The 21484-nt window shown below is 41.3% G+C and overlaps 1 protein-coding gene across 1 annotated transcript in view; it reads right to left on the bottom strand.

The window, feature by feature from the left end:
- Positions 1-21484, bottom strand: part of CSMD1 (CUB and Sushi multiple domains 1) — a 2074203-nt gene that overhangs the window by 541689 nt on the left and 1511030 nt on the right. The window contains exon 11 of the mRNA XM_086379826.1: positions 12702-12823. Within this exon, the coding sequence (XP_086235952.1) occupies positions 12702-12823 (122 nt within the window). The remainder of the gene's footprint in view (positions 1-12701; positions 12824-21484) is intronic.

A 21484-nucleotide genomic window follows, 5' to 3' on the forward strand; every position in this document is an offset into this window, starting at 1 on the left:
ATTTACCTTGCTTTTCCTTGATTTTGTTATTATAATTATACTTAAGAGCTTGCCTCTGAGGACCCTGCTCCTCTGTTTGACTATAAACTAAAGTGTCTTTCTTCAGCTCATAGAGAGATAATTTGTCCCTGCCCACCTGTGAATAGAAGAGATTAACACACCCCACCCACAAAGGCCTCCAAGGGCTGGCCATTCCCTTGGAGATATTTGTAAAATTGAAGACCCTTTCACTTCCCAACTGCCTCTTCTTCTCTATTCTGCCTTTTGACTTTAGTTCCTCCTTGCTTCTTTCTCTCTGGCTCTACAAAAGAGGGCCACCCAAGATGGACAGGTCATGGTGGAGCCTTCTGGCAAAACATGGTCCACTAGAGAAGGAAATGGCAAAGTACTTCAGCATTCATGCCTTGAGAACCTCATGAACAATATGAAAAAAGTTATGATACTGAAAGATGAACTCCCTAGGTCAGAAGGTACCCAATATGCTACTGGAGAAGAGCAGAGAAATAGCTCCAGAAGCAATCAAAAGTCTGAGCCAAAGTGGAAGTAACTCCCAGTTTTGGATGTGTCTGGTGGTGAAAGTAAATTCTGATGATGTAAAAACCAATATTGCATAGGAACCTGGAATGTCAGGTCCATGAATCAAGGTAAATTGGAGGTGGTCAAACAGGAGATGGAAAGAGTGAAGATCAGCATCTTAGGAGTCAGGGAACTAAGATGGATGTGATGACACTTACACCTACTACTGTGGGCAGGAGTACCTTAGAAGAAGTAGAGCATCCTCATAGTCCACAAAAGAGTCCAAAATGAAAAAAGGACAGAATTTCTCTGTTCGTTTCCAAGGCAACCATTCAATATCACAGTAATCCAAGTCTCTGCCCCAAGCACTGATCCCAAAGATGCTGAAGTTGAATGGTTTCATGAAGACCCACAAGACCTTCTAGAACTAACACCAAAATAAGATGTCCTTTTCATCATAGGGGACTGGAATGCAAAAATAGGAAGTCAAGAGTTACATGGAGTAACAGGCAAGTTTGGCCTTGGAGTACAAAATGAAGCAGGACAAAAGCTAGCAGAGTTTTGCTAAGAGAACGCACTGGTCATAGCAAACACCCACTTCCAACAACATAAGAGGCAACTCTACACAAGGACATCACCAGCTGGTCAATACTGAAATCAGATTAATTATATTCTTTGCAGCTGAAGTTGGAACAGCTCTATACAATCAGCAAAAACAAGATCAGGTGACAACTGTGGCTTAGATTATGAACTCCTTGTTGTAAAATTCAGACTTAAATTGAAGAGAGTAGGGAAAACCACTAGGCCACTCAGGTATGACCTAAATCGCCCTCCCTTATGATTATACATTTCAAATCCTAAAAGATGATGCTATTATAAAGTGCTGCACTCAATATGCCAGCAAATTTGGAAAATTCAGTAGTGGCCACAGGACTAGAAAAGGTCAGTTTTCATTCCAGTCTCAAAGAAGGGCAATGGCAAAGTCCCTTGGACTGCAAGGAGATCAAGGCAGTCAATCCTAAATGAACTTAACCCTGAATATTCATTGGAAGGACTGATGCTGAAGCTGACTCAGTGGAAAAGACCCCGATGCTGGGAAAGATAGAAGTCAGGAAGAGAAGGGGATGATAGAGGATGAGATAGCTGGATGGCATCACCGACTCAGCTAGGCTGTGAAGAGGAGGGACATTAAGAATCAGACACAACAGAACTACTGAACAGCTACAAAACAACCTGGCATCCAGACCCTGACAAGATGGTTATTTTGAGGTGCTCGCCTGCCTTGTTTTTTGTCAGTCAGCTCCCCAAATACAGTCCCTTTTTTTGTCTTAACCCTTCGCTTCTCGGATTCATTGGCCTGTTTTGTGGTAAGCAGAGCTAGCTTGGACGCGGTAAAAATATGAGTATGCTTGAGGTGACCTGGGCCCCCTGGTCATCCCACCCTGCAAATCCCAAGCTTGATGTGAGACCCTGAAGGTCCATCCTTGTTGAACTCAGGCACATACTTCCTGAATTCCACAGGGGCAGTGACATTCCAAGTGTTGAATGGGAAGGAAATGTTATGGCATGTGTTTGAAAAAATGATATCATGTGAATCCCTGAAAGGAATCACATGAACCTTAGAATGAGTGACAGAGAGCTTCTCTATAAGGAGGAACTGAGTCTCTCTTAACATATAAGGACAAGGATGGGATTTCCCATGGCAGGGAGGGCTATCTGCAGGGAAAACTGAGGTATGCTTTGGAAGAAGAGATGGAGTGAATTACTGGAAACTTAAAATACACACTGACACAGAAAACCTGAAAATGATCTAATTATTGTCTCTATGGCACTTTTTTTTTTTTTTTTTTCTATATCAGGTTAGCTTACACAACCTGGGCCAGATAGAAGCAGAAGGTAGTGTCAGGAATCATTTAACAGGAGGCTTCCTGTGTGCTGTTTTGGATCTGTCAGGAATTCTCTGTTCCTTATTAATTTCTGAATATTCAGGAATTAACAGGAGAGGCAAGCCTCTCCCGGGGTCTGAGGAATCCAGGCATTTCCTTTGTTAGTTTTTCTATACGGTGATAAGTACCCTCTTCCTTTTTATGAAACGTATGGTAAAAGTGATTATTTACAACCCTCTGTCTTTCATATGGATGACCTCATGTTTCTTTGATTACTTGTAAGTTTTCATTTTATCTCTGCTGAAAATAGCTCTCTTATACGACAGTATAAATACCTACACAATGTTGAGTAAAACACCTTTGCTTCATCAGAGCTTTGGTCCCCGTGTCTTTCTTTCTCTTTCTTTCTCTCTCTCTCTCTCAGGCTATTTCTTTGGAGCGCAGAGGCCCTCTGAGTTCACTTTCCTGCCCAGGCTTCTAAGACCCTCTTGAGAAGGCGTTCTGAGCTTTCACCCCATCGAGAGGGTGCCTGAGGCCTCCGTGAACAGATCAAGCCCCATGTCAGGGACTTTATTGGTTTTCTGCATAAACCAAGGAATATCAGCCTCTTTCTCTCCTTTACTTTCTTATCGTCGACTCTGGACCACCAGGTTCCGGTCCATAAAAGGACCTCAACAAAGTAGGGCGATGGCTCAGAGCAGCTGGAGGAAAACCTGAAGAGTGCTGCTAACTGGGGTTGGCACTGGACTGAGCGTCCAGGAGCACACGATGGCACTGGGGAAGAGCTTCAAGGCGGAGCTCCACGGTCTCCACTGTGTCCCCTAGACATGGCCAGGAGGACCTGGGGTGATCCTGGGAGAGCACAGCTGATTTCACCCCGAGGAGTCAGCTGGCCCCTTCCCTTGCGGGGCAGGGGGCGGGGTGGGGGGGAGGTGGAGCTCTGGGAGGCAGGGGCAGGGCAGTGCCTCAGGATCTGAGTTGCACACCTGAGCTCCACCTTGAAAATTCCACACCTGAAGCGACTTATTAAAAGCCTGCTTCACTGGAGATTGTACATAATTGTAGCTCATTTACTTTAATCCTACATCAAGATAAACTTGTTTTACATATTCATTTAAAAATATATATGTATACATACATTTGCTCTTGGAAACTTTTCATTCAAAGTGAGTTTTGTTTTTTTTTTTTCAAATACGTACCAATCATAATTTGAATTTTCCATTCATTTAATTATCTATATATACATGCCAGATGTTTTTCTACGAACTATATAATAGTTGAGCATTTTAATCACACTTTATCTGTACAGGACTCTGCAAGTCAGGCAAAGTCATAGTAAAGCAAGTATTTAAATAGATCATGTTTTCCTGGTGTTAAATGGGAGAATGTTAAAACTGGTGATTTTAATCCAGGCCAAGGACAAAGCATGTAACATATGAAAGTTACAAACTTACATGCTTTGCCTGGTGACTCAGATGGTAAAGAATCTGCCTACAATGCATGAGATGGAGGTTCGATTCCTGGGGTGGGAAGATCCCCTGGAGAAGGGAAAGGCTACTCACTCCAATATTCTTGCCAGGGAAATCCCATGGACAGAGGAGCCTGGCAGGCTATAATCTGTGGGGTCACAATGAGTGGGACACAACTGAATGACTAACACTTTCACTTTCAAGGACAAAGCACGTAAGATATGAATGTAGCTACCAAAGTTATGCTCTAGATATTTTAAAATCTGTATTATTCCACATATACATTGTATGTAAGACTCCTCACAATACCCAGCAGGACCAGATATTGAAACATTTCAGAATCCTAAATTCCCAAAGTGGATTTTCTAAACATGAAATATTTAATTAAGAGTACTTGTTATAATTTAAGTAAGAGTGCTTGTCATGATAGAATTTAGAAGGGATTCTGTGAGATGATATAATTGGTTCACACTTCTAGTAAAGTGAGTAAAGCAAAATGTTCCTATTATACACAGAAGAATTCAAAGTCACTCTTTCTCTTTTAAGGAAACCACAAAACAGTGAAGCAGGTGCTGGATATGTCTGCTGTTAATGAAAATAATTGCATTCTCCATTGTGAGCACTTGGAAAGAAAGGTGTGATTTCTTCTGCTTCTGCTAGCTGGCAGGTTTATTCAGTTCCAAGTACAACTGCCCAGCATCTGTCCACTGAGAGACGACCAGGGGGTAACTGGGTGTGGCTTCCTCCACACTGCCATCACCCTCAGGGGGCCCGCTCCTGGTGTTGACAGCCATCAATGCTTCACACTTCAGTGCAAACCCATGGAAACAATCCCCAAGTCATTAACACAGTCTTTCAAATACACATGCCAAAGCATTAGAGGACTGTGAAGACAGCAGAACATAGTATCCAGACCTCTGGAATATTCTCTTTTTAAGTCTGCATATTGGTAGGAACAGTTGGGTAACAGGCATCATCAAAAATACAAAGCAGCTTAACGAAAGCAACAAAATATGGGGAAAGTCAACTGCTTGCAAAGTATTACCCACAACCAAGCTTAATAGCAACAAATGTACCTTTTGTGTTGCAGACAACAAATGTTGCTAAGCGAATAATATTCTGTTTATAATGCAACATTTTTGTTTACCATATTTGGCCATTTTTAAGACCTAAATAGTATGTAGATTTGTGAGACTGGTGGCTTGGAAAAAACTATATCTATTTAAAAACAATAATTATGGCACTATTTTCTCTGCCTCGTTGGTGATATAAAGCAATGCGTGCTCGTCCATTGCCATAGCTACTTATTCAGTATCAAATGGCCATCATTATGGCTAGAAATTCAGATGTAAGAGAGACTTGCTTGCAAAAGATAAAAACTTATTCATCCAAATCAAGATTCCCAAGATATACCGTGATATTTTGTACCATTAAGAGAGAAGCAAACAAAATTTCAAAACTCTTAAGATAAATTGTTATTTTAGCTCTGAGTTAGTCATGAACTGGTCAAATCTATTTCTGTTTGGGGATTTTTTCCCCCTCTATTTTGGGGAATTTGACCATTTCTTCTGCTTTCAGTTGCAATGCTTGAGTATGAAGGTTAGCTTTTTCAATTTAAGATAGTGAAAAAAAGAAGAAAAAAACAGAACCGCTTCTGCTTCACTTGTGAACACTTTTCCATTTGTCTTCTAATAGAGTGACATAAAAGTCTTTGGAGGGCCACCCAATTTTTACAAAATCAGGATCTGAGTACATGAAAAACACCAGGTCATATATTAGAACAAAAATATACATCTGGGTTATGTCCAGGTGGCAAGCATTACAGAAAGCCTTCTCCACCTTTCTGTCCCTAGGACCAAGAATCAAAAGTTTGTTAGAGTTTTTCTGTAAAATCTTATGGAAAAACCTGAATGAACTTTGTGGCCAACTCAATACAATTATTGATGCCTACATGAAGCCTTTGTCTACATCTCCACAGGCATTCTTCACCTCTTAACATAGTCTGCACACTACTAATGCTGTCTCCATCATGTGTGTGTGAATGTATTATACACACATATGTGTGTATGTGTATATGTGTGTAATTCAGTTTGGCTTAAAAATGCAACCAAATCAAAAGCACACACCTTGTTTTCTATTTTTTTTTGAGTGCCAAGAAGAGATATAAAAATAAGTAAATTTGATTTAAGAAATTGAGTCAGAGCTGAGCAAAATGAAGACAGAGCAGATGTGTCTGAGACAGAAAAGACAGGATGTTGAGAAGGGCAAGTCCAGAGGCCTGAGAAGGAAGCAGTCACTGGAACCCAACGCAGTTCAGGAACGGAGCTGCAAATACTAAACAGTGATGATCGGGAGGACGCTGATGACAAAAGAGCTGGTTCAGAGGGGATGTCCTGGAGAGTGGACAAGGACCAAGTAACGGATCCTAACAGAAGACGGATGATGATGACCTAGAAGAATCCAAGGGAGCCTCGCCGAATGTGCAGTGAAGGGAAGCTGGCAGGGAACCGGCTTTCCCTGCAGTGGGAGGAAAGCCCACTGACAAAAGTCAGTGACCTTTGAGAAAACTGAGGGGACAGTTAAATAGACCCCACTGTGGCATCTGTGAGCAAAACACAGGGTGCGATGAGGTATGACATTTGACCCTGGCTCTCCACTGATCTGTGGCTCCCTCAGTGAGGAAAGAAAACCCAATGAACTATATCTATTCAAATTCCACTTCAAAACCTCTTAAAATGTTGTGAATGCAGACAAATGCCTTTTCTGCATCTGTATGGATTTGTTACTTCAAATTATGTACAAAATCCACTGAATAATAATAAAAGAAGTGAACGCTCCTTCCTCCCAAAGGGCACTGATAAACAGTTGTATTTTCATACAAGCAGTGAACATAAAGCAAATTTTCTTATTTGTCTTAAGATATTGAGTTACTTATTAAGTTACTCATTGGTGTATAAATTGCTGTGACTAGTTCAGTTCAGTCACTCAGTCAGGTCCGACTCTTTGTGACTCCATGAATCGCAGCATGCCAGGCCTCCCTGTCCATCACCAACTCCTGGAGTTCACTCAGACTCACGTCCTTCAAGTCAGTGATGCCATCCAGCCATCTTATCCTCTGGCGTCCCCTTCTCCTCCTGCCCCCAATCCCTCTTAGCATCAGAATCTTTTCCATGAGTCAACTCTTTGCATGAGATGGCCAAAGTATTGGAGTTTCAGCTTTAGCATCAGTCCTTGCAAAGAACACCCAGGACTGATCTCCTTCAGAATGGACTGGTTGGATCTCCTTGCAGTCCAAGGGACTCTCAAGAGTCTTCTCCAACACCACAGTTCAAAAGCATCAATTCTTCTGCGCTCAGCTTTCTTCACAGTCCAACTCTCACATCCACATATGACCACTGGAAAAACCATAGCCTTGACTAGATGGACCTTTGTTGGCAAAGTAATGTCTCTGCTTTTGAATATGCTATCTAGGTTGGTCATAACTTTCCTTCCAAGGAGTAAGCGTCTTTTAATTTCATGGCTGCAGTTTCCATCTGCAGTGATTTTGGAGCCCCAGAAATCAAAGTCTGACACTGTTTCCACTGTTTTCCCATCTATTTCCCATGAAGTGATGGGACCAGATGCCATGATCTTAGTTTTCTGAATGTTGAGTTTTAAAGCAGCTTTTTCACTCTCCTCTTTAACTTTCATCAAGAGGCTTTTAAATTCCTCTTCACTTTCTGCCATAAGGGTGGTGTCATCTGCCATCCCTTAAATAGATCTCGAATCCATTTTCTTCTCTCCAAATCTGATGTTGTTTCTTGTTCTGATTTAGGTCCCTATGCTCAGTTGCTCATCTGTGTCCAACTCTTTGCAACCCCATGGACTATAGCCCTCCAGGCTCCTCTGGGCATGGAATTTTTTAGGCAAGAATACTGGAGTGGGTTGCTATTTCCCCCTGCAGGGGATCTTCCCAAACCAGGGATCAGGTCCATGACTCTTGCGTCTCCTTCCCTGCCAGCCAGCTTCTTCACAAGCAGCACCTGGGAAGCCCCACGTAGGTCCCTCCTGTCTCATAATTGAAATGAAGTCCTGAGGTCTCCCACTTCCAATCTTGTGACCTTCAGATCTGTGCAGGTGACTGTGGGCAGGATGATGTCCTGCCCTCATGCCCTGCACTGACACCTGGCAGCAATAGCTGCCATGCAGGTTCCACTTACATCTCATTGAATGTAGTCAGTAGTGATAATGAAAGCAGGACGGGGAGGTGAGGGAGGCGGAACTGAGAGGAGGTGAGGAAGGAGGCACTTGTGTAGTGTCTGGAGAACTGTGTTCAGGTGCTTTACACTGACTTTATGCTCTTCACAACAACCTTCAGAAGTGGGAGCTGTAAACACCATAAGGACGCACTGGGGTTCAAAGCTGTTAGACATTAAACATCTGTTTTTCATATCATACACCTAGTCTGCAATATTTTGTTATAGCAGCCTGAATGAACCACATAACAGAGTTCAGTGGACGAACCACATAAGACAAAGTTTAAACACCTTAAATCACTTCAATCCTGAGTTTAACACCAACAAAAACACTACTCTCTGAAGAGCTCAAATTAAAATTAGGTACTGAAATTTTGCCAGCCAAATGTATTAGAGAAAAACACACGCACAATATCCACATATCAAAGGATTCTAAGGAAAGCTGTCTTCCATGTTTAATCCTTTCAATGAAAACCCCAGTGATAAATGTTTGAGAGCATTTGCTCAAAGTTCCCATAATCTGTGGTTCACTAACCATAGATTACTTTCTTAAGAATTTGATCACAGGCATCCTCAAGAGTTTTATCTCAGAAAATATGGATAGTTGAATGTACCTATAATGAAATATATTAATAAATATCATAATACTGTGTTAATTTTTACTGAATTTCTACTGGGCTAGTTCAGCAAGAACAATACAATTGAGTGTTTAGAAACCCACTTCTCTACTAAAGTGAATCTTCTTGAGGAACTATTTCTTTTAAACTTTCTGCCTACATAGCCTGTTTTCCTAATATATGCATATTAATATAATACACATATTAACACATATAATTCTCCAAATATGCATTATATATAATGTGTATCTTAACCTAATATATATTATGATAATTATATATATAAACAAACATATGTAAGTGAATGGATTTAACTTGGCATTCCACAATCTTATATTTACAACATACTTTACTAAGAGACACAACGAACTTCCTGCAATGACTACTCTGTATGAGCCATTTTATGTTAACACTTGGTATAAACTGACACATGGAACATGGTTATATAATTGTCAAAGCAGGTCTAAGACCAGGAAAGAGTGTAAGTCACCATGAGAGGGCTAATCTTTCAACAAAAAAGGAGTTTATTAACTCATCTCTCATTGACTCATCAATTTGGAAATCAATTTTAGATTTCTATTCTACCCTATTTCTTAAAAATTTACAAAGCATGTCAAACAACAAGCCAAGGTGTACCAACCCTTCTTGTCTAGAATGCTGTTAGTATTCTAGCAAGAGCTGTTGTCTGGAAATTTTGATGTAACTGTTCTTTACTGTTATGCTCAAAATGTAATATACCTTCATCATCACGAACTTAATCGGGAAACCCCCTTATTTGGAATGTCTCCCAAGGAATCAAATTAGGCCTAATTATGCTTAATGGCAATGTCTGCTGCTTAATTTGGATGGTAATTCTGCTTAATTGAGATGCCTTCAGGTGTCTAAGTGGTGCTCTTGTTTGAGGATCCGTGTGAGCCTATCCATGCAGAACCGTTGCTTGTTCTCTGAGCATCTCACCAAAGTAAACGAAGGAAGGCAAAGAAATTTCTGGAGCAGTGTAACACAAAATTCCTGAAATTTAACTTGTTAATTGCTATGTGTTCAGAGTCAACAAAATATATACAAAGCCTTTACAAAAACCTATGTAAGTGTGCACAAACATGAGAGAGAAAAGTGAACTTGTATAATGAGAGAAATCCATAAACCCAAACTGCATAAATTCAGTATTTCATTTGTCATTTTGCAGCTTGGCCAGGTTTTAAAATCAACTTCAAAATACCAAGGAAAAAATTTCATGAGTTTTAACTAATGTTAGCCCACTGGTGTCCAGTGGAACAGGAAGATAATGGGACGTGAAACATTTCAAAAGCAAAAGAGGAATCTGGTGATAACTGAAAACTCTTCCCTCGACCTCTTGCTTATCTGTGTGTGGTAGACATGACTTGTCACCAACAACCACTGGCCCTTTCTCTGACTTCCAGATGGTTCTTTCCTCCAGCTGCTCAGTATCTTGAGCATGGACATCTAGCTCAGGTGGTCTTAAGGGGAGCATCTAGGAGTTTCTAGACAATTCCTGCCATTTCTCAGGAAGACATGCAGTGTTTCTTCCTTGAGCATTGAACGTGATGGTATGGTAGCATCTTGTGACCTGAGGGGCATGTGATCATTACTCAGAGAGCAAAGCAGAGAGAAAGGCACACACCAGAGCCCTCAGCTTCTTAATTAAACCTGGAATCTCCCTGGCTCTGCCCTTTCACTGCACGAAACAACATTTCCCTAAAAACGTTTGGCTTTTAGTCAGCTCTTCTATTATCTACAGCCAAGAGCATCCTATCAGAGCACTGAATAACCTACCGCTTCATTTCCTTGTGGTTCTCATCAAAGTGATAATGGAACAGATAGCTGCAAAAGAAATGACTCTTCTTCCAGGAGGAAGAAAGCTGACTAAGAGGCTATCAGAGCTCTGCAAAGAGCACACATGTTTCTATCCTGAAATAGAAGTAAACAGCTCTGAAATCTTACCTTCCTGGGTCTCAGCTTCCTTGCTGTCGAATGAAGGGTTTAGACAAGAGTAACTCTAAGCTGCTGTTGTCTGCATAGAGATTTCGGTCATTCTAGTACATACAGTGTGGACAGAGAGTGTCGCCTGCCACGTCAGTAAATGAAGGATGTTGTGTCCATCAAGCCCCCAGTCTCTGCCTCGTGGGGGCACTCAAGGTGGAGGAAAGCAGGACACTGGCCCTGGAAGGTTAAGATGGGCATTCAAGCAGGGATTCCATTGAGTCCAGGCTCTGCATCTTCCCATGTATAGAAAAGAGCTAAAATTCACTGAATTCAAATGTCCACTTTTCTTCTATTAACAGTAATCTTTTGATGTTTGACTACCTATTTTTCCCAAAAAAACTGCTGTATATCCTGGTTCCTCCCTGACCTGCCCTGAACAGCCCCCTGCAGTCATCTGAGAGCCGTCTCATGGGCGTACATCCTCCGTGCATGCATGCCTGCTTTGTCACTCAGTCGTGTCTTCTCAGTCAGAGAAGCCTGACTCCCAGGCTCCTCTGTCCATGGGATTCTCCAGGCAAGAATACTGGAGTGGGTTGGCATTCCCTCCTCCAGGGGATCTTCCTGACTCAGGATCAAATCCACGTCTCCTGCATCTCTTGCATTGTAGGCAGTTTCCTTACCACTGAGCCACCAGGGAAGCCCCTATGTCCTCTGTATGTCCTCCAAGTGACACTAATCCTCAGCTTTCCGGTTGTGCCTTTTTTCAGTTGACAATAGGAAAGACATAGAAACACTGATATATAGGGGTATCTTTCATATAGAAAAATATTTATGATTATCCATATGTAATCTGGATGTAAATGAATTTTAAACTATTGGGAGTGAGTTAACCAAATTCCCTGAAGATTTCATCTGGAGCTTCTGCTTTCGTGCTGAAATGCCAGGGCATCGTCCATATAAGAGTTTAGTATTTCAAAACTTGACGTGGATACCTCTGCTTGCAAGATCACCATCACTGATGGTGGAGCCCAGTGCACCGTCCAACGGCCCTGAGAGAAATGTGATGCTGCCAGCAGGACTCTCTTCGGCTCTCTCTGGCCTCTCTGCACAATGTCACACTCATCTCAGGTTTCGGCAGCTAAGGACACACCTGGGAATCCCGAGCTGACCTCTCTGAGGGACACGCATTTGGAGATATAGCAAGCCCCTCACTCTCACTGCACCCAGAGCCAAACCCATTCTGTCTTCCCTTAAACGGCTGGTTTCTGAGGCCCTTTCCCTGTTTCCAGGTAGAGAGAACTTAGAATCTAATTGTTCCAACCTGGGATGATTAGGAGAATAAAGAAGGGTGTTATCATCAGTAATTATGCAAGGACAGTGGATGTTCACTGGGAGTCCCCTGGGAGGCTGGACCTTATGTCCATTCTGGCCAGGGTTTCACCACCCACCCCAAAGCCATTCTGGATTCCTTCTCCTCTCCCCTTGCAGCAGGTGCCACAGGGGAAGCCATGTGTACACAGTGTTAAGAGAATCAAGACCACCTGCCCACGGATCGTCCTCTTTCACTCCCTACATTCCACCTGGAGGCCATCGACTGATTACTGACTGCTACTGCGATAAAAAGTTCTCATCACAATAAAAAATATGTTAACTATACAAGGTGATACATGTTAACTAAACATTGCAGTAACCAGTTTTCAATATAAATACATATCAAATCATTATGTTGCACACCTTACACTAAAACAATGTTGTATGTCAATTGTTATATGACAATCAAGCTGGAAATAAAACCATAACATAGAGGTAACCTTCAGAAGCAGTAGGAGGGAAGCACACTGAGAGTACTTTATAACTGCATCCTAGACAGGCTTTCCAATGAAGGCGGATAGACTGACGTGCCATGAAGCAGCAGATTTTCAATTCAAACAAGATGTAAGGGTGTGTGGCACTCACCAGGTTGTTCATGGTAAACAGTTGCCATGGTAGAGAGTTGAGCTGCTCAGATGTACAGAGGGGAGCTGAGAGTCTTACCTTGTCAGGGTCCGTCGTAGTGATGACCCAGACACAGTGAGCATTGTCTTCGTACTGAACTGGGTAATTAGGAGAGGTAATGACGCCACTGGGCCCACGCAGATTTGATCCACATGTTCTTGCTAGAAATATACAGAGAGGACGTTATTTTCTACAGGATTTCATTTGTGTGGTGAAGACACAAAATGCACATGGAACTTCAAGTTAGCTCTTGTGTGACTGCGATAAAAAACTGTGAAATCAAATTGGCAAGTAGATTTTGCTCAGCCTTTGGAACCTTTGCTTGGTACTTGCAACGCTTACCTGGAAATCTTCTTTATCACGTTTCCCAAAGCGTTACCCTTCACAGAATGAGCTGACAACAGCACCTTGAAGTGAAGTGAAGCCGCTCAGTTGTGTCCGACTCTTTGTGACCCCATGGACTGTAGCCCACCAGCCTCCTCCATCCATGGGATTTTTCAAGGCAAGAATACTGGAGTGGGTTGCTGTTTCCTTCTCCAGGGGATCTTCCCTACCCAGGGATTGAACTCAGGTCTCCTGCATTGCAGGCAGGTTCTTTACCATCTGAGCCACCTGAGAATCCCGACAACACTACCTTGACAATGTCAAACCAAATTAACCCATTTTGGGCCCCATTCTGACTCCTGCAGAGAGGGTCTGATAAGGCGTTTGGGTGCACACAATGCAATACGAATTCAGGAGACCAGAATTAACGTCTCAGCTATGCCTGACAGGATATGTCCTTGCATAAGTAATCCCAGCCTCCACAACCTCAACCTTTCTATTTTTAAATTTATTTACTTATTTTTGGCTGCACTGGGTCTTTGTTGCTGCTAGTGGGCTCTCTCTAGCCGGGAAGAGTGGGAGCTACCCTCTAGCTGCCGTGTGTGGCTTTCTCATTGCCATGGCTTCCCTTGTTGAGGCTCCCGGCTCCAGAGCACAGGCTCAGGGGTGGTGGCGCTCACCCTTAGTTGCTCAAAGCCATGTGGAATTGTCCCAAACCAGGGATCAAACCCCTAGCCCCCTGTATTGGCAGGCAGATTCTCAACCACTGGACCACCAGAGAAGTCCCTCATTCTTTCTATTTTACATGAGAATGATGCAAGGGATGATATTTAAAGTTCCTCTCAAGCTTTAGATTTTATTCTATAACAAATTATATCACATGCAAATTACAACTTAAAATACAGTTGAAAGTATGAAGAAAGAAAATAGAAATGATGACTCCCAAAGGAAAAAGAAAATACCTTAAAATTGAAACAGCGCATAAATGGCATGACCCAATAAAAACGACCAAGTTTTGAATACAAAAATATTTCAATTGATCTTCTCTTTAGAAAAGGAGAATTTTTTTAATGAATACTCAAGTTTTGGAAATCAAATGTCATCCTAAGCTCCATTCTTAACATTAATAATTTGAACTGTGTTTGAGAAAAGAGTGGAGGAAACTAAACTTCATAAATAAGCACTAATGTAAGAAGTTCGGGTTCATTTCCCTAAGATGTCATATAACATAAACTGACTAAGCTGCCATCCACTCAAGAGCAGACTTTAGTCATCGCCCGTCCTACCTTCCCTCTGTCTTGCCAGCTGAGCTTCGGTACAGGTCAGGCGCTGTTCCAGGAGACTAAGCTGCAGCATGAAACAGAACTGGCCTCTGACTCCCAGGGGCATCTTGCAGAGGAGGAGGCTGAAGAAACCGTTTAATCAGGCAGTGCCTAACTATTCCCTTTTCCATTTATATTGATGTAGCAATAATGTCAATATGCCTATTTCTAATAATATTTCTTTTTTGTCAGTATTAACCTACGAATCTCTTTCTTAAAAGACTGTGAACCCCTTGATCTTGGGAAAGCATCCTTCCTTCACTGTACATCCTCAGCACCATATCTAATGTGGATAGTTGTGGACACAAAAAAATGTGAGAAAATGACTTTAGACAACCTTTTTGTTACTTGATACTAGCTAAGAATTAACCTACTAGACACTGATTAACAAAAACATGAAAGCTATCTTTCAAAATATTAGCACTTGCTTTCAAATGAACACCACTGTGCAGCTTCACCCTCCAAGGGGTCTACTTCCAGGAGTGTGTTCCTGAGAGGATCATGAACTTCGGATCCACACTTTAAAGTATTCTAATATTACCAGTTGGAGAAGGAAATGGCAACCCACTCCAGTGTTCTTGCCTGGGAAATCTCATGGGCAGAGGAGCCTGGTGGGCCACAGTCCATGATGGGGTAGCAAAAGATTCGGACATGACTGAGCGACTAAACGGCAACAACAATATTACTGGTATTAATTAGAAAAACCTTAAAAAAACAGTTTACAATAAAATTTGAGTCAACTTACCTTTGTGTTACACATTCCTACTTTGTGAAATTTCATACGGAAGAGCTGACAAACACAGTGTAGTGCAAGTAAAGGAATTTTGAACTAATATTATCCAAGTGCTAGTCTAAGCATTTCAAACTTAAAGACAAACTCATCTGAAGGATGTGTACTGTGGGGAACTAATGTGCTACATTCCCGCTGACAATTTGTACTCCTCCCGTCATTAGCTCCAGCTGCCACTCTGCTGGAAAGTTCGCCAAATCTGACAGCCCGTCGATGGCCATGGGTCCCAGTTGTCTGCTTTGAAGCCTGACCTCTAACTTGACTTATGAAATTCATCTTCATAAAATTCATCTTACCCACTGCTTGGGGAGACAGGATTATTAGTGATTATATTTTTAGAGAGATAACTATTAGTAAAATATTCATAGGAAACTAGCGCATTTTCTATACTCTGTGTTTCATACAGAGTGAGTTGTGAATCCAGTCCCTTCAGAGGTATTTCTCACCAAAAGTTGTCAAATTAATATGCATTTTTTTTCTTTTTCTTAGAACTGTCTGTATTTTTTGTAGTACATTTTCCTAATAACTTTTGATTTTTTTTCTACTCATTTAAAAGAATGACATCAAAATAATCAGCTGAAATGAAATATGTGAGAATATTCATGGCAGGGATTTTGTTTTGTTTTGTTTCGCTTGCGATGTGTAATCTCAACAATTAGAACAATTCCTGGTACTTAATAGTTACCCCCATAAATACTTATTGCTGCAATTTTGGAGTAGACTGATAGTCTAAGTAGTTAGTTCTAATCCTCTTTCTTGGGGAATTGTTGACACTTTTAGCTGGTACCTCAGTCTTGATTTTTTTAAGTTGTCCACATTCTAATTGTCTACCTCTTCATCATGTGATGCAGAGAAGGCAATGGCACCCCACTCCAGTACTCTTGCCTGGAAAATCCCCTGGATGGAGGAGCCTGGAAGGCTGCAGTCCACGGGGTCGCTGAGGGTCGGACACGACTGAGCAACTTCACTTTCACTTTTCACTTTCATGCATTGGAGAAGGAAATGGCAACCCACTCCAGTGTTCTTGCCTGGAGAATCCCAGGGACGGGGAAGCCTGGTGGGCTGCCGTCTATGGGGTCACACAGAGTCGGACACGACTGAAGTGACTTAGCACTCATCATGTGATGATCCTATCATCATCACACCAATTACAATTCATTAGGTACTATTTTCTTGTATCAAGCCTTTGCTACTAGTCACAACCACAAGATTTGCTATTGGTGACAACCCAAAGTTCAACCTCCCATGTGTAGAGTCTCTACCAGATAATAGCAACGTGTCTTGAGTTACCATGATCTCTGTGTGCCATTCTCCAAGTATGCATAGAGGCTGAAGTGCAGACTGGACATTCTCTTCTACATCTCCTGCAGACACCCTGTCTGGGGTTTTCTCTCTATGCTCTGGCACTGTGGCAGAAAGGCTCAGACTAAGCTGCGATCTCCCTGAGCTGCTGAGAGGGGGCAGCAGAGCGAACGTCACTCCTGCCTGTCACTCCCCTCTTCTTCCTTCCATCAGCTTCCAGCACCATAAGGCTAATTGTCTTCCATTGCCTTCACTCTCTATCATGTTTGTCAAACATCCAGGCTTTGAGAAGGATAAGAAGAGCCAGAGAAGAACACAGAACAGCCACAGAGATTACAGGTAAACCGGGACTAAAGCTGCACTGCAGTGTATCCCATGAGTGAACATCAGCAGGCCAGATTTTTAAGCAAATCTTAAAAATGCTTAATAAATGTTATTTGATAATAACCATGATCTAATTAATGTACATTTAATGTTACTTATGTGACAGTGTTCTAAATTTGTAAGCTCTGGGAATGATTGTGGAGGGAGTTTCTGCCACCGGCCCGAGGGTCATGCTCAGTTAGGATGGTGAGGGTGTGCAGACCCTTCTGCAGAAAGTGGGCGGGTGGCCTCAGTTTATCTACTAACCACATCTATGCTGCTTTGCAAGCTGCAGTTTGTCGCTATAACTGAGTACAAACTGGACTGATGATCAGAAGACTGTATGATTTGACTCTGAAGCTTTCCCCCCTTGCCCGTCTCTCTCCACTCCTGGACTCTGCTGACTCCTCACTCCTCCCCAGAAGGGCTGTGCAGCTGTTCAGACACTACAAGGCTTAGTGACCTGCTCTGATTGTGATGAGCAACCTCACTGTATCCTTGGAGACCAGGACCTGCTTCCCAAACAGTTGCTTCTGTGCTAAACACATATTCAATTAGTCAACAAAGTATCTAATTAAGCAAATAATTAGGTAACTACAATATGCCAGTGTCAAGCAAGTCTTTATAGCAAGATATAAATACATTCCCATAATGGAAATGTATACACACATTTACACATTTTAGAGTTGAGTACACACTCGCCACTTTCTGCTCTTGCCAAGGCATTCCCCCGTGTCTGAATCTTTTTGGAAATATAACACCTAACGTAAAGTAATTTGCACAGAAATCTTAAAAATGCTTAATAGATGTTCTTTGATAATAACCATGATCTAATTAATGTACAGTTAATAGTACTTATGTGACAGTGTTCTAAATTTGTAAACTCAAATTTTACTTATATCTAATGTGTTTTTAAAATTAAACTAGAATTTAAAAAATGATCCCTGGAAATATAACATATAAAGAAGGAAAGTGGAAAGGGAGAAGAAAACTAACCAGTTTTAAATGCCAATATGTGCTATTTATCCATTAATCATTGAGTATTTATTAAGTATAACATGTATTTGTTTCACATGATTTATCTTACTCAACTTGAAGTAGTAATTTATCTATTTATGTTCAATCAGTTCCGGGAATCTTTGCCATTCTATAGTAACTACTTAATGAAATTAAATTGAAGAGAAGAATATTCTAATTGATTAAACTTAAATTAATAGGATATCTGGACTCAGAAGCTTTTTAAAAGCAAATTAAGAATTATATTGGAGAGTGTGATTCTTGTAGAATTTAAAAGAAAATCACCCATTTTATGTCCATATCCAGACTCAGCCAAAATGGAGAAAGTATGCCAGAGGTTAAGAGCTTGCTTTTCTGAATCACTCTTGAGTTCCAGATCTGGTTTATGAAGCTATCAGATGTGTTATCTTAAATTATTTAATTTTAAGCCTCTCGGGTAATCCACTTATTATAACAATCATAACTTCATCCACGATTTCTGTAAGGGTTGGAGGAAGGAATGTAAGTAGAACACCGCACACCATAGCACAGGTAGTAAAAAGAAAATGCACAGTGAGTGCTCACTGAGAGTTGGGTGCTGTTTCCAGCACAGAGGATGCAGCAAAGAGAGAAAAACCTAAGCTCCACGCCTGCATCAGGGGATTAACCACACAGACGTCTAATGGCAGGAAGACACTCGATTTCTGCAGGAAAGCAGAGTCAGGGTTCACAGAGCATTTGGAAGAGGGTGGGCACAGAATGGGCACGGAAGGGTTTGGATGAGATGACATCTGATGGTGGGTGCAGGATGGAGAACCACCTGGGGGTCTGGGGGAGAAGCGTTCCAGGCAGAAGGAAGACAACAAACGCAGGCAGGCTGTCAGAAACACCCCAGGCATGTTCTAGGAGCATTATTAGCACCCAGTTAACACTGGTTTCCTGGAGAAGGCAATGGAACCCCACTCCAATACTCTTGCCAGGGAAATCCCATGGACAGAGGAGCCTGGTAGGCTGCAGTCCATGAGGTCGCTAAGAGTCGGACACGACTGAGCAACTTCACCTTCACTTTTCACTTTCATGCATTGGAGAAGGAAATGGCAACCTACTCCAGTGTTCTTGCCTGGAGAATCCCAGGGACGGGGGAGCCTGGTGGGCTGCCATCTATGGGGTCGCACAGAGTCAGACACGACTGAAGCTACTCAGCAGCAGCAGCAACACTGGTTTCCAAGTCATTTTATGTCAGGTGAATTTGAGAGCAGTGGCATAAAAATACATGACTTTGTTATCTTCAGTAACTTAATAAGAAATAGAGAAAAACATGTTTTTCTCCCAAGTGACATTCAAGTAAAGAGTACATATCCTTAGAAGTCTAGAAGCGAAAACAGAAATTTATCCAAATTCACTGGAATTAAAGTAAAAGTTAAAAGTGTGAGAAATTAAGAGGTACAAAATTCCAGTCATCAAATAAATGAGTCATAGCTTAGGGAATATAGCCAATAATACTTTAATAACTTTTTATGGTGATATATGATAACTAGACTTATTATCATGATAATTTTGTACTTTATAGAAATATGGAATCACTATGTTGGGTAACAGGAATTAACATGGTGTTCTAGGCAATTACACTTCACATACAAAGTCATAAAAAATAGATGAGATTTGTGGTTACTAAGGGGTGCAGAACAGTGGAGGGGAGGATTGAAAGAAGGTGGTCAAAGCTTCTAGTTATGGTACAAAGCTCTAGTTATGAGACAGATCAGTCCTAGGAATGTAATGTACAGCGTGATAAATGTACTAAATATACCAATGTCTGTTATGTACGAAAATTCTTAGAGTAAATCCTAAGAGCTCTCAATTAAGGTCAATTCCTTCCTTAATTGACTGATCTGAAATCTTACAATATGTGCATGCTCGGACCATAGGCATTTTATTGCATTTGATAGATGGTTGGATTTAGAACATGTGGCTGAGATAATCAATATAAGGTCTGCTTTAAAAGTTCAGAGTGCATATATATATTTTTTGTTATATCTATGACAAAGAAGTTGTTTTCTTTTCCTTTAAAGTGTATGTTTCTTTAAATCTATGGGCTCATAGTTACCTGACATAATAATCAGTATTAAAATACAGTCTTCAAATTGGCTCTGGACCCTTAGTCTGGTAGAATGAAGTCATCTTTTAGGTATAAATGGTCTTTCCACTACTATTTAAAAGGTCATTTCTGTATGGAGAGGAAATATGAGTAGGGAAGATTACACTGTAAAGTTCTCAGTAAGTGACAAGTTAATAAGTTAAGGATACTGCTGGGCTAACCTGACTTGGAATCCTGAGATAATACTAGCTCTATTCTGTGACCCTCTGAGGCTCTAACTGGCGTCCATGCAACCACAGTTACAACTGCAAAAGCCACTTCACTTTTCTTATGTGCCTTGTCAACTCAGACAACAACTAAAAATATTAATTCCACAGATTAATGTTCATTAGCATTAAAAGAAATTCTCTCTATATACCCCGCTCAAACACCGATGGAATAAATGCCAGCTGAAACATTTTACTCAAAAAAATACAAGTGCATTCTCTTCTTCTCTATTTTGTTTGCTTATTTAAAAAAAAAAATATCGCCAGTTAAAGATACTTATACAGTTTCAAACAGCTCATAATATTTTACCCTGTGAAAAATCATAATGGTTGTTTTCATATCCCTAAATGAAGTAAGTATAATTTTAAACAAGATCACTTGTATAATTACTGAGCTATGGCAACCATTCATCTGTGTGCTAACAGGAAGAAAAGGTAACATCCCCCATCCTCAGGGTTAATTAGCTAATGTAAGCATTGGCTTAGGACCCAGTGTCCAGATGTGAACAATACCTCCTGACTCACTGCAATTTATCAAATGCTTCTATCCAATAATCCTCCCATGGAGAAGGCACGATAATTACTTAAGAGTTAGAGACCCTTCATGAAGATCGGAACCTTGAGAATCAGCCCTTCCTTAATTGACTGATCTGAAATCTCATAATGTGTGCAGTGCTTAGACCAGGGGCATTGTATTACATTTGATAGATGGCTGAATTTAGAACATGTGGCTGAGATGATCAATATGACGGCTGCTTTAAAAGCTCAGAGTGCGTCAGGAATACCCCAACTGTACTGCTCACCTCTGACTTACAGTGGATTACGGCAGTAGCACAAAAGGGAAGACGAACTTGAAAAATTGCCCTTGGTGTTTGGAATCTATGGATAGCTAAGTAAATACTCCTGTATTCTGTTTTGTGTAGCATGAAATAGTATTATGCTTCATGTTATCCATTTCCCCCTACACTTTAGACAGCTAAAGCCATCTTTAGAGAATAGTCATAAAATCTCCACTTCAATAAAGGTTTCTCAGCTCTTCTTTAGTTGGGGAATCAGTCATTAAAAGCCAGTAGAGACACTATTTAAAGGAGGGGATGATGACAGACACAGGGTTCCTAAACATTGCCAACCTGGAAAATGGATGGGTTTTAATAGGAGAAATGAGGGACACCAGCCAGGAAACTGCTCGTGACTCAGAGAGACCAGTTCTGCCCGTCACACCCACAACGGTGTTGGGAGCTGAGAAAACTCGGCTGAGAGCAGCAGTGAGCGCGGCACTGTCCATGGTAGCCACCAGCACCTCTGAAGATGGAGCGCTTGAAATGATGCTGGTCTGAGCCGCGCTTGAAATGATGCTGGTCTGA

This window comes from Bos grunniens, chromosome 27 (genome assembly GCF_055505025.1).
Source record: "Bos grunniens cultivar Pamir isolate PY7600 chromosome 27, Bosgru_T2T1.0, whole genome shotgun sequence".
NCBI classification, from domain to species: domain Eukaryota; kingdom Metazoa; phylum Chordata; class Mammalia; order Artiodactyla; family Bovidae; genus Bos; species Bos grunniens.